General features: G+C 40.4%; 2 protein-coding genes across 16 annotated transcripts; one reads left to right on the top strand and one right to left on the bottom strand.

Annotated features, from left to right (window-relative positions):
* Window positions 1-1226: 1226 nt before the first annotated feature.
* Window positions 1227-9009, bottom strand: LOC105198696 (zinc finger protein ztf-16). Of its 7 annotated transcripts, none has more exons than XM_011165516.3 (6): window positions 8869-9004; window positions 6552-6767; window positions 6208-6439; window positions 5485-5753; window positions 5057-5392; window positions 1227-4774 (listed from the first exon to the last, which is right to left on the bottom strand). In XM_011165516.3, exons 1-6 carry the CDS (start codon window positions 8871-8873, stop codon window positions 4303-4305), a joined length of 1530 nt encoding a protein of 509 aa, XP_011163818.1. In that variant the 5' UTR covers window positions 8874-9004; the 3' UTR covers window positions 1227-4302. The 7 variants fall into 7 exon arrangements, with proteins under 7 accessions (XP_011163818.1, XP_011163819.1, XP_025990204.1 ...); XM_011165517.3 differs by having other exon boundaries at window positions 4303-4774; window positions 8783-9009; XM_026134419.2 differs by lacking the exon at window positions 8869-9004 and adding an exon at window positions 7995-8258 and having other exon boundaries at window positions 4303-4774.
* Window positions 8369-18870, top strand: LOC105198714 (liprin-beta-2). 9 transcript variants are annotated; one of them, XM_039456448.1, is made up of 14 exons: window positions 11732-11881; window positions 11963-12717; window positions 12786-13028; window positions 13751-13956; window positions 14519-14670; window positions 14763-15108; window positions 15309-15470; window positions 15542-15673; window positions 15775-15946; window positions 16416-16711; window positions 16798-16974; window positions 17287-17658; window positions 17794-17994; window positions 18399-18870. In XM_039456448.1, the coding sequence occupies exons 3-13, from the start codon at window positions 12941-12943 to the stop codon at window positions 17950-17952; spliced, it is 2262 nt and encodes a 753-aa protein (XP_039312382.1). In that variant the 5' UTR covers window positions 11732-11881; window positions 11963-12717; window positions 12786-12940; the 3' UTR covers window positions 17953-17994; window positions 18399-18870. The 9 variants fall into 9 exon arrangements, with proteins under 9 accessions (XP_039312396.1, XP_039312404.1, XP_039312412.1 ...); XM_039456455.1 differs by lacking the exon at window positions 11732-11881 and having other exon boundaries at window positions 12560-12717; window positions 17794-17890; XM_039456460.1 differs by lacking the exon at window positions 11732-11881 and having other exon boundaries at window positions 12562-12717; window positions 15775-15853.
* Window positions 18871-23971: the final 5101 nt, after the last annotated feature.

Raw genomic sequence — 23971 nt, 5'->3', positions numbered from 1 at the left:
CATTCTGGAAAAGATACGCGAATGCCATTGACGTGAAGCGGTTTCGTCTTTTGCGCGGTTAACTTCACGCGCCAATAGTAACGGCCATACGGGCCGTGCCGCGCGGCACTTTTGTCGTATATACGTATATACATTTTCGGTTGACCAAATAATTATGATGTAGCGTTAATAAAGATTTCACGACATCCATCCCCGATCTATTCTCCAATATGTTCTACAAATGAGGGAGGAACGCAATTAGTACGGCAAAAGGAGCTCCCCTAGTTCTCTCCCGTGCGCGCGCGCGGTCAACTTTGCGTCGCACGCCCCAATCAATGCACGACTGCAGCATGACAGCATCGTGGATCTTTGTTCAAACGAATATTGAGAAATACGCGTTCAAACGAATCGTGATGCTGGGTTTTATATTTGTTATACTTACCAATTAAATATTCTAAGTTAACGCTCGTCCAGAGCCGATCGCCGCGTGCCATGCTTCTCTAGAAAGAATGCAATTACGCGAAGGAGGCTGCGTCTCCCCGCGCGGACAACTTCACGTCGCAAGATTGACACTACACTACTGCGATACGCGCCACTCTTAAATTTACATCAAGTCGTACGCTCGATTTTAAATTCACGTTCATGAATTTTCCATATATGTATATCGAACAACAAATAACATGCACTTGTCTTTACGACGGTTACTGTGACATTAGAATAAACGAATTAATATTATAGATGCATATCGGCATTTCTCGCAATAGGCAAAAATACGATCGTCGTTAGCGATAATACGCAATCTACAAGACAATAATCATATATATATATATTTTTTTTTTCCGGATATTGTAATTAACACGGATATCTGACTATAATATTAATTCGCTTATTGCACTTTGCTTTATTGTACTTTCAATAATCGGTCATTGGAGTCATTAATTGCGCGAAATTTTTTTTTCTTAACACGTTTAAGAGATCAATTTAGCCCACATTTGAATTTACTAATATTTTATATGTAAATAAAAATATTTATTTTTATTTATAAATAATTGTATAATGTGTGAGACATGTTTAAAAAATAAAGCCTTGTATCCACAATGTTAGAAATCGGTTCGAGATCTCGGATAGAATTGGCCAATCGTACTTTTACATTTTCATCAATTGGCTATAATGCGAATGATCCATTCATTCTCCATTCGAGATCTCTGACTGATTTCTAGCATCATGGAGACTTTAAAAACCAACACTCGTTTCAACTTTAACATTTTTTTATGATTAATGCCTTATCATAAGACATTATACAATTCAGTTACAAAACGAACTATTTTTGTGGTCTTTTTTTCGCCGGTATTATTGGAAAGTATCACGCGCAATACTTATTACCTAAATTCTTGACGAAGCGAGAGGTGTCAAAATGTGCTCTAGTCGTGAATTTACACGTATCATATGTACGCGCAAAAGCTGGATTTATTAATAAAATTGAAGATTGGTAAATCAAAAAGAAAGAATAAGACGTGTACGATAAAAATTCTTCGTTCTATTCCTTATATACATAATATTCATGTATTTAGATTGTACCCATTACACCGTAGTAACATCAACAATATTTTTTTATTCCATTCTTATCGATTTAAATATATCTTTATTCGTATGTATAAATAAATTGTGGGAGAAAGGATGAGGGGGAAGGATGAGGGAGAAGGAGGAGGGGGGGAGGGGAAGTCGAGAAAGGAATAAGGTGGGTAGCTCTTGTCGTGGGTGTCTAAACGCCTGTCTTACACTCAAGGCTGTGCTCGTCGTACTCTCGCTTGCCCTAAGATATATACCTTTACGTCTATCTTCTAGCTTTAAGACTATTTTCTTTGTAAACGTGATCACAGTGTAAAGGCGTCGCTATATACGCTAAAGCGGTAAGCACATATGGTGAACACGGGTTAACACACACGCTCCTGTGTCCTGTATATCCGTATTTTTAAATCACACCTTTCATTCTCTTCTCATTCCTTCTCCGCGCGTTTTCTCTCTTTCTCTTTTTCGATCAAAGGCTCTCTGCTGTCCTCCCTCTCCTCGCACGAGTACACACAACTTTCTTTTATCCTCGATGAATTATTCCCAATCAGGCACTTTTTTTGTTCACGATTCCGCCCCGAGGAGCTGCACAAGAGTACGACAAGCGCGCATATCCTTTTTTTTTTTTTTAAAGGTATCTAAAAAGATTTGTACGTCAATGATGCTTTAATAATAAGGATCGAAAGTGCGAATGACGAATGTGTCCCTAATAATGAACATACGTGCCCCGCGTACAAAATAGTGGTAGTTTCGCGACAGCTCTTAAATACGTTATATCGATCGAAGATAGTAATAATTCGTGTACGTTGCATTCGTTTTACGCGCGAGATCTGTCCGATGGATCTCTCGACATTTATCGTTTTTTTCCCTTTCCGCCTCTTCTTTTTTTTTTACACATGAAATTCGCTGGTTGTGTAAATCATATTACGCGGCATCGAGTCTATTAGAAAAGTACCGTTAACACTTAAGACATTCGCTTATCTAATCGTATAGTTTCGTGATCTCTGGTTCTCTTGGAATGCAAAGCAATAATAAATTACTTAAACTCTAATAAATAATTATAATCGTATTAAATACTACGCGATATACATATTTAAATAACTACAACCATTTACAGCAGTGTCCACGTGTACGTGTATCATCTCTTCGTCTCATTGCGCAAGACGGTACAAACGCATACACACAATACATATATCTGTGTGTATATTTGAATGTACGCGACTTTATGTGTATACATATATATGTTATCTCGATTTTTCTCCCTTCTCGTACTTTCTCTCTCCTCTAATACTTTTTTCTGTACAAATATTTATATATAAAATATTTATCGGATCAAAGGTGAGAAAAGCGGAGAGAGACGACCTCGGCCAAAGCGAACGGACATCGAGATACCTGCCCGATATGTACGAGCCTTTGGCTAAAAGTCACACCTCTCAAACTTGCCCCCTGGTAATATTAATAATTAATAACGCACGCCCGGCTAACTTTTGTGTCCTGTACATTCTCGCTTCACAGTTTTGCACCGGCTCATTACTGGTGCAATACAATGTGTTCCTACCTAAAGGAGAAAGAAGAATAGATGAAACTCGCGCGGCAATACCTTCCAAAGTGACCATGCCGCAGTTGACAAATCGCGTCGCGATCCAACGGTATCCACGTGTATCGATACGGGATATATCGCCGCGCCTATGTACTTTTGACGAACGCGACGCTTCGAATTTTTTCAAATTTGTACGTTTTCATAAAATCACTTCAGAGTGTGAAAATCCAAATCGTGAAGTCAATGAAAGATAAACTTTTCTATTCACGAAATTGCTCTTATATAAATAATCATATAAATTTTATGCACATAGGTCCACTTTCAAACCTAGACCTATACAGGTATACATACTTTCTTTTTTTCCTGTATTTTACATGTGCAATTTTTCTTTGTCTTTAAAGGGTCTGACTTTGGAACAATAATAAATGCGCTTTTTTTCTCCGTCTCCGTCTGTGAAATAAACTTCCGATGAACTGTATCCGCGCCATCGCATTTATCTCAAACATACAAATCGCACAGCGTCAACTAAATAGTCTATCTATATACTTGAAATTTTAATGTCGCACTTTTTTGTGATGAAAAGTATGACATAGCTATTTATATGTATATATATTTATATATTTTTTTCGCGATTATCAACGGGACAATTTGCGACGTGCCCCGTTTCTATACTTATTTTACTAATTTAAGACTAATGATAGAGCTCGGAATATCTCGATAAAGCCCTATGGACGGATAGTTCGTACAATATAACAGCATGATGGACGAGTGTGTGTTGGCAATTTCTTATTTTTTCTCGCAATTTTCTCTCCCTTTTTCTCTCTTTTTAAAGAAAAGGCACAATTTGTCGCGCTTTGTACATTATTTTCTGAGAGAGCAGACATACCTCCCTCCCTTCCTTTCTCCCTCTCTCTTTCACACAAAAATTCTTGAGAATAATTTACAATTTACAGTTGACTCGCCGTCGCACTCCAGCAAGCGCGTTCTTGCTTACGGTCTTCTCAAAAGTATTTTTGGCGAGAAGTATGTCTGAACATATCGCACAGAAAATATTTATACTTGATGCTAATGAACACTGAACGTACGTACGTAAGGCGTACGTACCGACCGTTATCTCCTGCCGTTTTCGTTCAACGAAGAAAAAAAAATAGAAGAAACGGAAAGAGGAAAGACGAATTTTGAATCGCGGGTATTTCTCTGCCTTCTCCTACCAGCTACTGATGACTCTTGCTCAGTAAATGCGAGTTGAACTGGTACAGATTGCAGCACTGCTCCCCGCAAATATTGCACTTCCACGGGTTACTCTCGCTGTGACAACCTTTGTGGAGGAAATACAACGTCTGATCCGGAAACGTGATGCGACAGTGGGTGCACTGAAGGCCGCTCGTACGAGGATCCGGCCTGGTCGAGGTGGGTGGCTCGCCCCTCGAGTGTGGATTGGAATTAACGCCACCGCAACCACTGTTGTTACTACTGTTATTGTTGTTATTGGTGGAACTAGTAGAAAGCTTACGGCGCAAATCATCGCGTAGCAACGACTTCAATGGTGACACCTTGATCAGCGATGGCAACGGTAGATTACTAGACGTCGCCCCGCTGTCGTCCATACCGTTGCTGTTGGGCTCTTGCTTGATAGGTATCAGGGAGATCGAAGGTGTAATGGCTTCGTCGCCTCCGCCTACGTTCCTAAGAAAAATGCGAAAAATCCGATCCGTAAGTTACGTCATTTGGAACTTGCAATTATAATTGTCGGTTAAATAATTTCCAAGTTGATGGTGAAACTCTTTAAACATATACGATTCATTTATCGGTCAAAACGAGATTAACTATATATAATGTAAAGATAACGTGAAAATGTTGAGACAAATAGAAATTTTTAATAAAAAAATTTGTAATAATTTTGAACAAATGATCGCTCTAATAAATATTAATGAGTTTCTTGATTTTTTAGACCTACGAATGGCTCACCTATGAATGGTACTGCTATTGATAGATAACTGATGATGACTACTGCTCGGCGCGTTGCTATTGCTGTCGGCGCTCTGCGGACTATTGGGACTGTCTCCGTTCAACGGGGCAGGACTTGGATTTCGTTGGTTGGCAGCTTGTTCGGGATAAGGAATGGATATCTCCACATGGGGCGTGAGGAAATGCATGGGGGGTGTGGCGTTGTCGGTCGAACGGTTGCCAGTGCTGTCCCCGCTGTCGGACAGAGGTGCCGATGGCATCGCCTCCCCGGATGTGCAACTATTCATTATGGACGTAGAGCTATTTGGTCCTGGATTATCTAAATCTATTCCATGTCTATGAACAATCAAAAGTAGGTATAAGGAGGTGGTGAGGGAACAACAATTCTTTCGATTTAAACAAATTGACAATAACGATGTTCAACTTACCTATTAAAGAAGTGCAACCTAAGGCATTTCATGGTCGCCGCACGATAATTGCAGAGAGGGCATGACTTGACCATATCGTGCTGACCAACGTGCTCGTTCTGAAAGTGAGCGCGCATCGCGATCTGTCTTTGGAAACCTCGGTTACATATCGGGCAATGGTATGGCAAAGTTTTTGAATGCGTTGTAAAGTGTTCCGCAAGATGGTCCTTCCGAAAGAATCTCTTCTGACATACCCGACATTCATATGGTTTTACGCCTGTATGCCTCATCTAAAAGATAAAAGGAGGCTCCAATAGGTCAAACGTTCACAGATAATTGTATACATCCAGTAGAGAGAGAGAGAGAGAGAGAGAGAGAGAGAATCGTCATTAAGATATGATTCAAGAGAATTATATATTTACATCGTCATTTGTACCTGTAAAAATTCCATTTACTTTATATACTTATCAATTAACCCTGCGGAGGTCGCGGTTGATCCGACAGATACATGCAAAAATATTTTTTTATTATCTTTAAACAGACAACTCGGCTAAACAAAACAGTAGCTATTCTTACATGTCTTAACAGTGGCACGATGTAGAATTTGCGATCGGTATGTCTATACCGTGTTCACAGCAAAAACGTACTCAGCGCGGACGAAAGTTTAGAAGCGCGACCTCTAAAGAGTTAAAAGTATAACATATCGGCACAGATCTTTCCACTATATAATCTTTTTGTACTTACTTTGTGTCGCCTCATATTAGCTCCATTTGAAAACTTCATGTTACAGACATCACATTCAAACATCTTTCTATGAGACCTGATCCCCGAATGACCCTCCTCTCCATCCCCATCATTTTCTGCCCCTTCTATGCCTTCAGCGCTCTCCCCGGCTTCGCCGCTCGCAAGACATTGATCTTGATGAGCGGAGAAGGCTGTCTTGTTTATAGTTTCATAATTATCGCATCTATCACATCTGTGAAATTAAAGGAATTAGATAGGCGATAGGGTAACCAGTCAGCTGATTGCAACCGTCACTCGGCATATCGATCGGCAGTCGACAGAGAGTCGCAAGACTGAAAACTCACCTAAACGCAGGAACAGCTCCATCGCTACTGTCGTAATTGGTATTGAGAGCCGCCTCGTTATCGGGATCCAGTGCCTCTTCCTCCCTGTGATTAGAAGAGTCTCCAGCCTCGGCTTGCGAAGAGGAATGGGAGTCTACCTCGTTTTCCCCACCACCACCGTCAACCCCATCTGACATGTTACCAGGCGGAAGGACTATCTCGAGTCCGTCATCTAACCTAAGGCGACAAGTACTTGCATTAGTCGAGCTTATTCTCGGGCAGCGAACACAGACAGCTACTCGTGGAATCGACGTAGCAGCTCCGACAGTTCCAAACGTGAAAAGAAAAGCGTCCGATCACCGTCGCGTCCATGTGCAACGTAACCGTAGCCCGTTTAAGTAGATGACACCGTGCGTTTCGCTAGCGCTTGTCGACGAGAAGCAGCGAAGCAGAAAGAGAGAGAGAGAGAGAGAGAGAGAATCGCGAGCAAGGATCGATCATCTGACGCGTTCCATATTTCGCTGAGCCGAGCGAACGGGAGAGTTGTCGCGCTCTCGGGGGGGCACTCGACCCGATATCGTCGTGCCCTACATAGCGTCAAACCGTACGCGTTGATCGTCACCACGTTCACAGCAGACACGTCGCGTCGTGTGCGAATCCTGAACACGTTTTGCCACGCGACAGAGCGAACGGATCTCTCGTCGCGACGATTGCGAATTTCCCAGAGAAACGAGCCAAACGAGGCTGTTTTTATCGCGCGTCTTGCGTGGTCTTGCGCGACGATGCGCGAGAGAGAGAGAGAGAGAGAGAGAGAGAGAGAGAGAGTGTGTGTGTGTGTGTGTGTGTGTGTGTGTGTGTGTGTGTGTGTGTGTGTATGTATCTCACCGTGTACATCACCGTGACGTGATCGCGTCCGCTCGCATCTCGCGCCGTCGCGCACCCGATGCCACTTTTACCTGTCACAGCCCGTGTATATCTCCGTCAGACTGTCAGCCTGTGCCGAGGAATCGCAAGACTCCACGCGAGACAGACAGAAAGAGAAAGAAAGAGAGAAAGAGAGAACGCGCGCGCGAGCGTGAAACGTGAATACGCGCGATTCAGAGGGCTGTCCAAGAGAGAGACAGAGTGAGAGAGAGAGAGCAAGGTGCAACGGTACGAGTGTTACCCAATCCTGGGAAGATTACGGCATAGAAACACCTGGTGGTAAAGCGCAATGCCAGAGTGCACTGCACTTTGTCCCAGTTTCGACCGAATCCGTCACTCGTGACGTAGTTTTCGCGGCTTTTCCGCGGAAAGTCTCTGGCAGTCGCGCGCGCGACAGCGGAGGAGGCGAGAGAAGAAAAAAACGATTGGCGACGAAGCGAGAGTGAGAAGGGGAGAGGCGGGGGGAGGGGGGAGAGAGGCAAAGAACGCGCGAGCGGACGGGACACCTCTCTCGCTCTCGGTTTTGCGGGATCCACTTACTCACATTCCACGCGAGGGGATCGCGCGGCGGGTACACCTTCCTCGGCGCCACGACGGAATTTCGCTCGTTCTCGCGCGCGCGCGCCGCCTGACCAACTCACGAGCGCTGCCGCTGCCGCGCACGCATTGCTCACTTTTTTTTTCTCTATTTCTCTCTCTCTCTCTCCCCCTCCCCCTCTTTGCTCCGTTTCCACCACGCGTTCACAAGCACACACAAATAAAATGTAACGGAAGCGCGCGAGGTGTCCGTCCGACGTACGGCACTTGTCTCGCTCGCCAATATCGGCACATGACACTGCTGCCAACTGCTGGAGTCGCCGCCAGCCGCCACCGTCACTGCTGCCAGTCGCCGCCAGTCGTCGCCACCGCTCTAACCACGCTCTAACCACGCTGGGATTGACCGCGACGTCGTTTGACGTCGTCGACCATCGTCGACGGCGGCGCTGGTCGGGACTCTCGAGAGTTGGGACGCGCACCAACGCGCACCGTCATTCAACGTCAGCGCAAACGTGCGAATAACTTTGGTGAACTTGGCGTCGAATACGAACCTCGCGCGATCGAGACCGTGCGTGTGTTGCGTGCGCGCGCGCGCGCGCGCACACAACACACACAAACATAACCTCCGCACCAGTCGCGGAAGTTGGTACCGCGCGCGTATTTCAGCTCTGATGACCTGTCAAACGTATGGCGTGTTTAAGCACGGTCACACCGACGGTGGACGCGTTGACGGCGATTTCTCCTGTTTCGCGCCTAGCCACTGAACTGCACTGAACCCTAGCCTGACCCACCTGACGTCGACCGTCTCTCTCCCCTTCCGTTTCTCGATACGCGACAGTCGACACGCGACTCGACCGCTCCACCGATCTAACCTCACCTCATCTCCGATCGGCGCTCGCGGAACACCTCGCTCAACCTCGCTCAACCTCGCTCGCTGCCTGCAGGCTGCAACTGCGTTATTTGTTGACTTTTCCTCGCGACCGAATTCCGTTATGCCTCTCGCGAGAGACGAGGGTCGTCGGCGAGAGACGAGGGTCGTCGTTTATAGCTTTATAGCGTTCAGCCATCAACGCGAACCGATATCCTCACGCGAATTTTGTATTTCAGTGCGTTCACCGATGTTTATCGCAAGTTGACGATCCCCGACCCGACTGACGTAAACAGGTAATCTGCAATTCTGAAACGTCGCATATTTCGCATCCCCACGCCGCGCGATCCACGATCCACCTTACAGCCTTATTATATTCTCGAAAAGATGTCGCGACAAATGAACGGACTCGCAACCAGAGAGAAAAATTTAACTCTAGCACCTTTTCTCATCTACTTTCTTTATAATCGCGTTAACGTTGACAAAATATGTGTTATGTATATTTAATATGTAGACAAATGTTCAGTGGTTTATCATCAACAGATCCGAATCGAATATTATGCACGCGTACGATAGATTTGACTGACAGTCCATTACCAGCGTTGCCAGTGAAAATCGAGTAGAGTCTGTCATTTAAATGATCGTGAAATGGCAGATTCTGCCAAGTTTTGCAGCGAGTCTGCTATTTCTTTTGGCAAATGTCAGATTTCTATTGACATTCTGTCAACGATGAGATTCTGCGAAACAGCAACTTAAATGCTGCTTAAATGTGTTTTCAACAGATTTTGTTAATTGAACTTTTTACTTTTACGCTAATCGATTTATAAATAATCGTACCAAGAAGACATCCAGATCATTTGCAGAAGAAATTATGTATTTACACTTTTGATACAGCTGTGTTCTCGAAAAAGCATTAACGGAGCAGACGAAGAAAAAGAGAGAGAGAGAGAATGAGAGAGTGAGGGGGGGGGGGAAGAGATAGAGATAGACAGTGACAGAGTATTCATTATGGTGGCAAAGTGTTGGGCGTTGTTCCTCGGAGTACCTGTTGCATGTTATCTCCTCGTGCGATTGTTGTTTTACTAACTAATCTGATGGATTTCTCGGTGATCGTTATCATGAGATACTACGGTAAGATCGAAGTGATCGTACCATGATTTCTTCCAACTCCCCCCCTCTCTCTCTCTCTCTCTCTCTCTCTCTCTCTCTGCATCTTTCTCTCGTGATTATCCCATTTCTCTTTTTTATTTTTTCCGCAATCGATCGTTGTGTTTGTGCGTTATCGCTGATAAGAATGTTCGTTTTGCATATGTTGAGTATTCCTCGATGGTTTCCGAGTTCAACTTAAACGTTATTTATATCTCTTTTTTCGACTAAACTAGATCGGTTTGTTGATTTTTTTTTATTTATAATCCAGGCGACGAATTTTGCATCCAAAGTTCAATGTTTAACAAATTTAAATTGTTCATCAAGTTTGTGAGTATTCACGAGCGACAAAAATTTGGAATAAATTGACAATTTACGCCTTACGTGGTATTTAAAAAAATATCTAAATATTGAGAATACTTTTGCAAATCGTTGCTTTCAAAAATTTACACTTTACTGCAACTTATTAGAAAGAATATCTTTTTCTATTTATTATTATAATTAGCTACATTTTTTATAAATTGAATAACAAAAATAAAATAACAAAATTTTCATCAGATATACCGTAGTCTTTTTGCTATCATATTGCAGATATCTCGTTATAAATTAATGTAAAAACGACGATAATAAAATGCATTAAAAAATTTATTTTGCTTTTTCGAAGCAACTACTATTCTTTGATTAAGTATAATTAAATTGTTATTTTGAGTGTCATAAAAACAACCTAAAAAAATATATGTAATTTAAAATCTATTTGCATCATCTCTCACTTCTATAAGTTTGAGGCTACTTAATAAAATAAGAAAATCTTGAATATGTCACGTAATTATATCGCGCGAATTGTATTTATATCATTCAAATTACTGTATAAATTAATGCTTGAGCTTTCGTATCATTTCGGTTATGTCAATCGCTTCGTAAAAATTTTAAATTTTAGTAAAGAATTTGCCGAGTACGTCGCGTCGGGGGGAAAAACGTTTGTCTAATAAGCAGCATATAAAAATGATATTTTTCTCTTGCAGCGTTAAGTGATGGGCAAAGGTGAGGAGAGAAACGGGACGACAGCACAGGCGGGCGAATCGACGTTCCTAGCAAAGAGCTCCAACGAAGCTAGCAAGATGTTGGAGGCCGCGTTGCTCCAGATGGACGATATTATTTCCGGTAAAAACGTGTCTTACAGCCATATCAAATTTCGATGTATCATTTATATATTACCTACAAATATATAAAAATACTTGTATTTTGTAAATATATTATCAACATGGAGGAAAATAGCAAGAGAAATTTTTTACAAGTTTTTTTTTATCTTATTAAAAATACATTTAGTCTATAATTTGTAACGACACATTTCAGATACACGTTGAAAGTTCAGTAAACTTACTTTATTCTTACCGTTTGACATCCATTGTGATCGTTCTCTGTGCAAGCATCATATTGCAAATTGCAAATATATTTACAGGTGCTTGCGCCGAAAGCTCGGCCGAGAGCAACACAGAGTGGAAGAACTCTGTGAAGGAGGCGGGAAGAAATCTCGTGACCGCGATAAAAAGCGCACCGATGCCACCCCCGCCGCCCGATGGCGTTACTCAGAACATCCTTTTGGCATGGATGCAACCGGTAAGCTGCTAAACAGAGATAGCGATGTTCATCGCTCTCTCGATGAACGAGGAACGAGGAACGAGCGTCGTCTTCTCAGAATTTTGTCCTTTGTCCTTCCGCTGCTTCCGCTCTTTAAAATGCGACACATTCCGGAAACGGAAACGCATTTTCGCGATCAACTCTCGGACGCGTCGCGGTCGCGTCAAGGAACACGCGTGGCGTTGCCGCCTTCACATCCGGTACGCACGTGTTCGCGCGCGCGCCTACACCGATCAACGTATGTGTAACTTTGTAATCGTGGACGTGATGCTGACTAAAGGCGCTTAAAATTGACTATGATTTAAAAATTCATTTTTAGTTTTAACCGTCTGAATGCGCGAAGCTGTACTGGACCTATCGTCGCTTCAATCGAAAATCTTCAATTGTTGTTGGTATTTATTCTTTTTTATACCAATTGCGCTATTTTGGCTCCTTGAAATTAATTTCGAGGAACCCAAGATTAATTATGTCTTTCAGTTAATATATAATATTTCCATTGCTCTCACGATCCAATGTCAGTAACTGCATTACAGATTTTCACGTCAGCTTCAATAGGGTAATTACCGTTTTTATCTATAGCTACGCGTTTGTTACATATTGTAAATATTGTATAAAATTATCAGTGACATTTCTCTCTCACCTAAGAGGTAAGTAAATAATATAATTGATAATAATTTTCATGTACCTTAAATTGATAGTAAGTCATAATAAGATGAAAATAATATTTTTATACGCTTTATTTTATGATTTATTTATGGAGCTTAAATAAAGATGAAGAAAATTATCTGATGGTCGATCATTTTCATAGGTAACGAGAAGAGAGGACATATTAATCTATTTATAAATTGCCTCTCTCTCTCTCTCTCTCTGTCTTTCTCTTTTACGTGCCCCTCCCGCTCTTCTCGAAGGATTTCATGGCGTTAATTTTAGTTTCGGCGGAGACGATGCCGTGACCGGTAGCGCGAGAGTGCACTTGATCGAGATAACGTTCGATTGTGTACAAATCTGCCGATATCAGAGCCCTGAATGTACTTTGCACGGTAAACGGAGTTCGATGCGACATCATTACATCAGGTATATATTATGACGCGATGATTTTGTGAGAGAAAAAAATAAGTGATAGAAATGTGATTTTTTTCAAGTCTCTCGAGATCGACGCATTGAACTGTCGCTGGATCAGATGTGAGATTATGTGTTTCATGCTGAACTCGACTAGAAAACTTATTATTGCTTAATGGAATAAGCAATAATTTAGTGCCAATAAAACGTGACAGAGTGGAAAAGTTAAATTCTCGTCATGGAGAACGTGTGGAGTGACGGTATCTCTGGAGAACGAAAGGATCTCGCCCCTATAATGGAAGAAGAGGATAAAGGACAAGCGAAAGGTAAAGCTTTTTCACTCTTTTTTTTTCTTTTCTTTTCTTTTCTCCCTTTTCTCGCGCAACGTAATTTTAGCATACAAAATTAGAGAATTAGAGTAACGGTACACGATTAATCGGAACTTATCAAAGATACACGTCTCGAGTAATGCTGATGTTGTATTTTCAATGAAAAATTTCAAGTCGAAAAATAATGTGAAAACAGTATAATCGTATGGTTAACAACTCGCGCGAGCGAAAGCAAAGCCATAACACTCGAGAGCGGTGTCTCAATTAATAAACTGGCGGCGCGATAAACTTGGCAGACGTCCGACGGACGAGTTCGCGAGACCCGTCGCGTTTTGCTACTAAAATCGTGCGGCTAGCTAGCTGGTTGGTTCGCTCTCGCGCTGGCCAGTGCACCGAAGTCATGGGCTTTTGATAGCCCAAATATATGGCACGCTCAAAATAGATTGCCTTAACCGCGCGAGAGCGCGCCGACCGCGGTTGACCGTCGAAGGCACATACACGTTCATTGACTCATGCTTGAACGCGGAATCGATTATTGTTTCGATCTCTGTTAAAATAAACACCCGTCGAGGTCACCATACAGTGGCGGAAAATAGATCGGCGCGCATTATGAATTTTGAAAAAATTCGTCGCAATAGAATATGATCGTGAAAGAAAGCACTTGAACCCCTCGTGCGAGTGGATAAAAAAAAAACTATTTCAAACGTATCTAAATTCAGGTTCGCAGTCGGACTCGTCGGACGCGGCGTCGACTATAAAACGTTGGAACAGTCGATGGACGCCCTCAGAGGGCTACGACTCGTCGGGCACGTCGACCAACTCCGACGAGTACGTCGAGGATTATCCGCGGGATATCGGAGCGAATCTGTCCGAACCGACTGTCGCGTGCCAGACAACCTACCGATCGCAGGAATGTTTATGTCAGGTATAGATTTGAGATTAAGGGAGAGAGAGAGTTCAAACGAGAAACGCAAATCCCGATTTATATGCGGGACACTGTTCTAAGTAAATAAGAAAATTGAATAAGTATTCCATGACTTATTTTAAAAAGGAAAGATCCTAGGAATGTACATCCTAAATTGCCTTCTTTTCAAAATACAGAACGGAATATTGTCATCTAATAACATATTGTAAAAAGCGCATTCCTTTGTTTCATTCTTAGTACCGTCACGCACATAAAATTTGAATAAAACATTGTTAACAATGTTTTTACAATTTTTTCCAAATTTTCATATTCTTCCTCTCAACTTTGCCTTACCACCTTTGCGACACCTCGTAAAGATCAATTTGAAAACGAGATAGTTTATAGGATTTTTTCTTTCTAAAATATGCCGAGAAATATCCTCTTGAATTTTTTGCATTTACATAGGAGTCACTCTATACATATATCTACCCTATACATTTACACATGTATGTATTATTTAGTAAAATGTGATATAAAAAAATGAAATATTTTTCGCCATGAGATTTTGATAATATCGTTGTAGGCTTGCTTACTCGGCTATGCTAAGATGATAGCGCTTCAAGGGAGTATGCCTAATATCTGTGCAGTGTCCAGTGGTATGGCTAACATCTGCCCGGCGTCGACCGCGCATCTAGGAAGTTTCCCATCGCTCTGCGGTGCGATGCCGTGTTCAAGGTCACTGTTTGTACAGCATTACAATTTATATTATTTTATATTGTAACTCGATAAATATGAATATATTTAAGGAACTTTCTAAAAACCGACAGCGTTTCTAGTGAGCTCGCGCATCACATCGTTAAAGACCAAGCGAGAAACATCGCTCATTATCCGCACGTCTGTCATCTGCAACAAGATTCGGTCTTCGCGAAGGAGCGAGAGATACACGCTGGTAGCAGGACGAACAGTATGACGTCCCTGCCGACGGGAAGATGCGCCGGTTCTTTGGATAGAAGGCGACGCAGATTTCGCAGTAGAGTGGACCGCGATCAGAGAGCTATGTCTCATAGCGATCTAATCTGTCACGAAAGGGATAAATTGCATCATTATTGCTCATTGCAACAGTTTCACTGCGGAAGCAATATGTGCATAAATAATTATCAAAGCAAAACGGAGGTATACTGTAAAATATAAAAGACTTTAATAAAACTTTTCTTCGACTGCGTGCTACCATAAATGCCAGTTCTTCCTCAATCCTTTTAGTTTAATAGTAAAATAAAATAATATTTTTTCATTACTTTTTGTATTTTTAGAATAGCAAAATTTTTATTAACGAGATATTAATAATCATTTTTCTTTTTCGATTTGCGTTTCAGGAACGGCTAAGAAAATTGGAAAGTGAACGTGGAGCGTTGCACATGGAAGTATCAGTTTTATCCGAACAAGTCGACGCACAATCGAATAAGATCCAAGAGTTGGAGAGCATACTCCAGGAAAAGAAGGATGCTCTTAGACAGATGGAAGAAGCGTTACAAAAGGTAAAATCTATAAATATCTCGTCGTATTACATAATCAATTTAAAACTTGATGTTTTATTTTTTTTTTATAGGAAGTTCTATCGAGAAGCGCTTTGGAAACGCAAAAGTTGGAGCTTCTTACCTCCTTGTCCGAAATGAAACTCAGACAAGCTAGTTTGGAGCACGAAAATCTGTCGCTGCGCAGTACAAGTCCTTTATCGAATGTTAGTGTACATATTTTAATAATTAGCGTATTATGTCTATATTACTGTACGTGTATTATTAGGGCGCCACGAGAAAAGACTAAGCGAATTAATATTTGCAGGGTGAAAGATTCAGCAGACATACAGGTCAATATAGTAGTCTTCCTAGGCCACCAACGTCCAAGAAAGGCGTTGTATTTGGTAAGGTTCCAAATTTAGTCTCGGGAGCGCATACGACGGTACCCTTGGCTGTTAGGGGAGTCTCTGCGAGATGTCTATCCGCGCCTATTCTAGGTTCCGATCGATCTTTATCTAAGCATGCAGTATCATATTTAAATGTGTTTTTAACGATGGACACAAGTTATCTCGATATTAATCGATTTGAGTAACAGCATGTTTGAAAAATAATTTGCTTACAAACTACTACTCACTACTACTGATGCGCATGCATTCGAGCGTTATTTAATTTCATTATTTAATACATTCTTTAAACATTCACGGTACGAATTAATTTTCATAAATATGCAAATATTGAAACTGCTTTTTGCTCATTTTAATTTTGTAATTTCAACACTTTGTGGAATTTTATGAAACCAAAGTATAATTTACTAATTATAATCGTGATGGCTTTGATTTCAAGTATTTTAACAACTACGCGCAAATAAGATTTCCCACAAAAAGTTGTGTCGAATTCACCTCGATATATCATTATTTATCATATATAAAGTCATATGTGAAATGGTATAAACAAATATTACCGTAGCGGAGGAAGCAAAAATTATGATCGGCGAAGCCAACGCGCAAGTGGAATTGTTGCCACCGAAATCGCTCGTGGAACTCGGTATGGAGGAGATTGGTGATTGGTTGGCTCGCCTTGGCCTGGAATGCTACGCCGCCGAGTTGAGACGATGGGGTGCTACCGGATTGAAACTCCTCAACGCCACGCAGGTTCAATTGGAGAAAGAGTTAGACATAAAGAATGCTCTGCACAGGAAAAAGTTACTTTATGCCATCGAATCGGAGCGAAGCAACAGCGCTGGATTTCTTGGTTCTCACAAGGTTACGGTCGATGATATTATAACTTTAACGAGTTACCTGAGAAAATCGGAGAGAGAGTAAAGTGAATCCTCTCTAATGTCTCGCAGATGGATAATGCAGCCGTATTACGGTGGCTAGACGATATCGGACTGCCGCAGCACAAGGAAGCCTTCCACAACGCCAAGATTGATGGTAGAGTTTTACATAGGTTGACCACAGAAGATCTTTTAAATCTCGGAGTGACTGCACAGTTGCACGCCGCCAGTTTAAGACGTGGAATTCAGGTACTCTACAACATGTGTGATGATCTATATGATTATATATATATATATATATATATATATATATATATATATATATATATATATTTATATATATATATATATATATATATATATATATATATATAAGCTCTTGTATTCAAATAATATATAGGCTATAAATTTTAATTGATTAATGGGTACGTTCCTTTTTATGCGTGATATGCGTAACGCATTATTTATCCTTATTGTTCACTGAATATTAAACAAGGATAAATAACGCATCATGCGTGAAACGGAACGTACCCAATATTTGAAACGAAGTAAATCGTGTAGGTTTTACGAGACTTGAACTTCGAGTTTGATAATCTCGAGAGAAGGTCCGTGAATGGGAATGGTGCCGACGGAACGAACGTGACCCTCTGGACGAATCATCGTGTGATGGAGTGGCTGCGGGTAGTGGATCTCGCAGAGTATGCGCCCAACATGCGCGGCTCCGGTGTTCATGGCGGTCTGATGATCCACGAAGGTCGATTCACTTCAGAGCTACTCGCTACATTGCTCAGCATTCCACCGGCAAAGACTTTACTTCGTAGACATCTGACGACACATTTTAATCAGATTCTCGGCAGAGAAGTGGTTCAACAAAAGCGAGAAATAGAAAGCACTCTCGGATTCGTTCCATTGACGCTTACCGCTAGATTAAAGGTGCGTTTTATTTATTTGTTATCTGATACAAAAGTTGTTGCAATCTTGTAATTATCTCATATACCTATTTCATAACACAGTATTAATATTATAATATTACTTTTTAAGTAAACAATAATTAAATTTTATAACCAGATACCAAAGAAATCTCAATTCACGCTGAAACGCAAGAAGAGTAAAAACGAGATGGATTTCGGCAATTTGGTTTGTCCATTGGAGGCATCGCCACCAGGTACCCCATCAACGCCCTCGTCAACACCGGGCAGCCCTAACTTGAACTCACCCACATTCTAACCACAATTAAAGCTTCATTCGGGTAATCATCTAAACTAACTTGTAAGTCTAACTCGACTAATAATATTAAAGATCGTATTACATTCATAATATTATACTTTTATAAATTGTCAAATCATGCTTTCCTTTCTGGATAAATTTATTTTTTTCTATCTATCTACTATCATTTTATATTCATCTTGAATAAACGAGATATAAAGATTATATATTTATATAAAATATAGTATAACTGCCTCTAAACTAAAATTTATTAACAATTATAATTTTTATTGACGTTATCAATTTTCATTCATTTCTTCATTATAATTAATACTGTTTCTTTTTACCAAAAACTTTTACAAAAGCATTGAATCCTATGTACAGCGCTATTATTAACCATGTCGTGCAAAGATTGTTTATTTTCTACATCTTAATTTTATATTATAAAAAAAAATTATATCTTTTAGACTCGGAGGATACTGGACAACGGAGAATTATAGGTTGCATATGAAGTGGACGAATTACGAAAGGATATATTTCAATATTAAAACAATGGATATATTTATATATATGTGTGTGTTTGTGTATGTATGTGTGTATGTATGTATATGTGTATATATATATATATATATATATATATATATATATATATATATATATATATTCAAACAAGCTGAAACAACGCGCAAAGAAACACCAGAATCACCAGGGACCAGTTATCCATATCGTAAAATACATAATTACTCTGAAATGTGCATTTTGATAAGAAAAGTTGCATAAATGAGAGCTAACACCGCCAAAGTTTTATTAACCGTTAACTAAAAGATTCGATAAAAATTAACCGTTTAATAGAGAATACATATTTTTATTACAAAACATTAAATTATATCTAGATATAGGTATATCGTAAATTGGAAATAAACATTAAATTTATACCTATTTTTTCCATATCTACTCTTTACTTTTAGTATAAGAATGGCTATAATATCCAATTAATTATATCTGTTATGTATGTACATGTCTTTATTATTTTAAGGGAAACTACTTTCACACACGTGACAATTGTATCTCGTGAGCACATGTACAAAAGCAGTTGTAACTTTCACATTTTTTACAATCATAGAATAATGTTTACAATTATTTGTTAAATTTTTTCAATTAATTTTATCAATATAAGTTTGTTAATTATTTTGTTAATACATTATTTAATCGTTATTTGCGTGTCCAAATTTATACATGTCTTTTGTTTCTTATCACCTAAAGCAATAATAAAAAATGGGAAGACAGAGTATTTGTATTGAGTAAATTAAATATGTTATTAATATTAAAGCTTTAACAAATGTTTAATATAAATTTTTTTAATGAAATAATTTTTTGTGACACGATAGTCAGTCGCAAATCTATCTTATGACTGTCACATTCGAAGAATTTCTACCATGCTAAAGCATTTTTCAGAGCCATTTGCACCAACGCCGAACTTAACTACCTTAAATGTCAACCGTGATTGGTCAATTTTACTTAACGACAAATGCGATTGGTCAATTCCGATAGAAAAATCAGCCGATTAAGTTAATCGGCGTTGGTGGGCGGATCCCGATAGCGCACGGGACCAATAGCACACCACCACTCACAGCGGCCGATGCCTGTTTTTCCGTTGGTTGGGTTAGATAAGTCAAGATGATTGGTGGTGGGCTATCGCACCGTGCGCTATCGGATCCCGTCTGGCGTTGGTGCAAGTGGCCCTCACTGGGAAAACTAGTGCGCACTGAGTGTGCACTCGCCGCTGGCAATTGGACATTTCGTGTCAGGCGATGACGGTATGTATGTACCAACGAAAACGCCCAATTACTTGCAGCTAGAGTCCTATATAAGGCTGCGTTCAGATTCTCCACCCGGTGAGTGATCTCTGGGTGACTGGGTAAATGGGCGGAGCTAATGAAAAGCTCCCTAGTGGTTTATGGAATCTGAACGCACTCTCAAACATTGGGTGTGTTTAGGGCCAGTTTCACAACTTAGTTTAACCGGAGTTTAAACCTTTAAACTTGGTTTACGGTAAATATTGTGTTCCACAACTGTCTTAAACCTCGGTTAACGTTGTTAAACTGCGGTTAAAGTTGAACGGCGAAATTCGGGCGTTTAAAGTAGATAACCGAGGTTTAATACTGCAGCGCCACTGCTTTCAATAATCTTTCGAGTATTGTACTTCATGGCTGATATCTCCACGAAATTGTAAAAAGGTTATGTTGCAAGATATGGCTCTGGAATATATGTTATCGTCATCTGACGATGAAGATTTTGTGCAAATAATAAATCGACGCCCGAGAATAATTAGAAGACGACCGTCATATTTTGAAGAATTTGATGACATTGATTTTTATGCTCGATTTCGCTTAACCAAGGAATCTGTTACTGCAGTCTTAAGAGAAATCAAAGAAAAAATTTCTCATAAAACAGAACAGTAAAAATAGTTTTGTAATATTATTAAATTAGTACTTATAGATTACATACTATGATTACGATGACCATATATGTGTTTTTCCAAAGAACAGTTTTTTTTTATTTCGAGTGGCTGTCTTTTAGATTTATTTATTTTTTTCAAAACTCAATTTTGTCTTTTATTCTAATCTGTTGTTCTTTATTTTATGAGAAATTTTTTTCTAATTAGTGTTCCAATGTTTAATGTACTTAATAAAGTGTAAATTTTTACAGTAACAATTGAATTTAATTGTTTAGTTCAAACTGATTTGAAAACATGTAAGAAGAAAACTTTAAAACTTTTAAATTTGTTCATTATTTTTTGCTTTGGTGTATAGAACCTGTAATATCTCATTCCCTACTTTTCGGTAACAACCAATCACACTACTTGTTCTAGAAGAAAGATAAGTCTGTTGAAGTTTCTTCGCATAGATTATAGGTTTACGTAACCTAGAGTTAAAATCTGGTTGTGAAACGCGATAGAAGTTTAACCGTGGCGTTAAACTTGACGGTAGTTCAACTAAACTCGGGTTAAACCCAAAGTTGTGAAACTGGGCCATTAGCAAATAACGCTGAGAAATAGTAACATAAATATCTCAGATTCAGAATAAATTACATAATAAATTAAGATAAACGATAAAGATAATACATAAATATTTTACTATGAATATTTTTATCAATATAACTAAAGTAGATGAAAATTAAATGTTAGTAGAATAGGACGAATCAATTTAAACAATGAAAATAAATTTTTATTTTAACAAATTAGATGAAGATATATATTGCGCATATCATCTATTATATGTATAGGCTTGTTTTCTATTCCTGCACTAGACTGCACTGGAACGTTCCATCTTGTTTTCACTAACTTTCAAATATATATTATTTCACTTTAAGTGCACACTAATTCAGGGAGTTCAGGAACAGAAAACAAACAGTATATTTTATTAGTATCAGAAAATATTTAATAATACTAAAAATCTTTAACATACTAATCTCAAATATAAATATTTATATAACGATTTTGTGAGACTGTAGACCAAGAAACCTTACATTAATAGAATAAAAGATTAATATTTATTAATCTGTAATTACATAAACAGAATAATAAACAAAACGTTTAAACTTTACTTGGTTATTAACGTTGTAACGCTGGTACTTTCTCGGTGTCGGTTACGGGATTTTAGGTTCAGGACAGGATGCTCGGATGTGCTCGCCGGGTGTCCGGGTTCGTATTCAATGATAACGCCGTGGTTTGGTAGTGAAAACGAAAGAGGTTAAATATATTTGGCTATGCTTTAGTACAAAATGAAACGATACAGATCCGATATTGTTATCGGGTAACACTGAACTACTCGAATAGTATTGCGGCACTTAATTGCGCGGTCGTCGGCCCGCGTGACATCAAGAGATCGGTCACAATATATTCGCGGTACACTTAATATCTAAAACACTTAGGAGTACGTATCTTAGGAACTCCGCGATTGGTAGTACGGCACGGGAGTGCTTAATTGCGCGGTCGTCGGCCCGCGTGAAACTCAAGAGAACGGTCACGATGTATTCGCGGCGTACTTACTATTTAAACGGAGCGGATTCCAGAAACTCCGTAACGAACGGACAGGAATTGTGCGCCAAGCGCTCGGAAGTAATGATCGGAGGGCCGCGAAGCGGCTAACTTTTCGTACAGTTAAACGGGCCGCTATTGGCCCGCGCGGCGGACAGTCGCGATACGCGAGTGCGGTCGACGGTAGAGACCTAAGCGGTCTCTCCCTGCGGGGTGTTGTCACCCCGTAGGGAACAGGTTTGCGGAATGAGCCTTAGAACGGTGTCGGGCATCCCCGACGGTGGTGCGGGTCTCGAGAATCCCCGAGAACGGAATTGCGGGACGGACGGTTCCTGTTGGCCGAGAATACCCAGCCGCGGAAACGACGAGTATTCCCGTCGCGGAACGGAGGATGGGATTGGCCGAGTATTCCCAGCCGTTAGGACCGACGAGTATTCCCGTCGCGAGAAAGTTAGAACGAGAATGCCCGTTCCGGGGAAGTGCTTGAGAATGCCCAAGCTAAGGAGCGTCGAGAATACCCGGCGCAGGAGCGGAGTAGGTTTGAGATCGGTGGCTCGGAGTGATCTGATCTCGGCTGCTCGCTGCCGGCTTATATAGCAGTCCGCGCGGTCGTATGTACTAGTCAGCGCGCGTGGTGGGGCCGGCCGGAGTAGGGACGCTTGCCGAGCGCGGCGCGCGGCACGCATGGCAGCGCGTGATCGCGGCATGCTTAGCTGAACGCGCGCGCGTGTTTGCTCTTACGCGTTGCGTTCGGCGGCGGAAAGGCGTAACGTTACAACGTTTTTCTTTATTATATTTATACATTTTAATTTTTATTTACTATAATGTTTTAAATTAAATTTATTTTTTTATTTTAAATTTGTTTTAAATATACGAGCTTTATCACAAATATATAGAAATTTTTATAGCAATACATTTTGGAACGCACCTTTACGTCACCCACTCGTTTCACCCGGCTCAAGGACCCATGTGGTTTTTCCACTCTCTCGGGATAGACAGAGTGATAAAGTGAACGACCCACCTAATGTCCGGTAGGGGCACTCTAAAGGAATCTGAACGCTCTTTAGGTGCCTGGGTGCACTCGGGTGGGGAATCTGAACGCAGCCTAAAGTGAGAAGCGACATCGAACCCCCACCACAACCTTCAGTATCCAATTGAGTCCTCCACCGCCATTTTGGGACCGCTTTAACGTCATCAAACACCATTCGTATCATTCTGCAAACAGCTGTGGTCACAATATGGCTGCTCGCTTAGCCAATCAATCAGATTACCAATCAGAGCTTCGGACATCAATGTCGCTTCTCTCTTTATATAGGACTCTAGTAATATCTCATTCCCTACTCTTCGGTAACAACCAATCACACTACTTGTTCTAGAAGAAAGATAAGTCTGTTGAAGTTTCTTCGCATAGATTATAGGTTTACGTAACCTAGAGTTAAAATCTGGTTGTGAAACGCGATAGAAGTTAAACTTGACCGTGGCGTTAAACTTGACGGTAGTTCAACTAACCAATGACGTTCGCCGTTCGATGAACAAGTCTACATCTCAAAAACAATCGAAGAAAATGTGTTGCAACCTTTTAGCTCACGACTGTACACCCAAGGACTTTGATTCTGTCCATGGGGAAATTTTCCAAACTGAGAAGTCACCACTTTCTACATACTCGCGTTTCATGATTAATGAAACTACTAGAGCTTATTGGTCGTTACGTTAATCATGAACTGTAAGTATGTAGAAAGATAGCGACTTCGCAGTTTGGAAAATTTCCCCATGGACAGAATCAAACCATTTGTTTTCTGTTCCTGAACTCCCTGAATTAGTGTGCACTTAAAATGAAATAGATATATACTTGAAAGTTAGTGAAAGCGAGAAGAAACGTTCGAGTGCAGTCTAGTGCAGGAATAGAAAACAAGCCTAAAGTCCTTGGGTGTACACTTATTTAGAAAGTTCAGGAACAGAAAACAAACGGTTAATTTCTCATTTATATTGGCAGACTTGATA

This window comes from Solenopsis invicta, chromosome 1, assembly GCF_016802725.1.
Source record: "Solenopsis invicta isolate M01_SB chromosome 1, UNIL_Sinv_3.0, whole genome shotgun sequence".
Lineage (NCBI taxonomy): Eukaryota > Metazoa > Arthropoda > Insecta > Hymenoptera > Formicidae > Solenopsis > Solenopsis invicta.
Note: the sequence above shows the minus strand (reverse complement) of the source record. Positions and strands in the feature narration are given on the sequence as shown.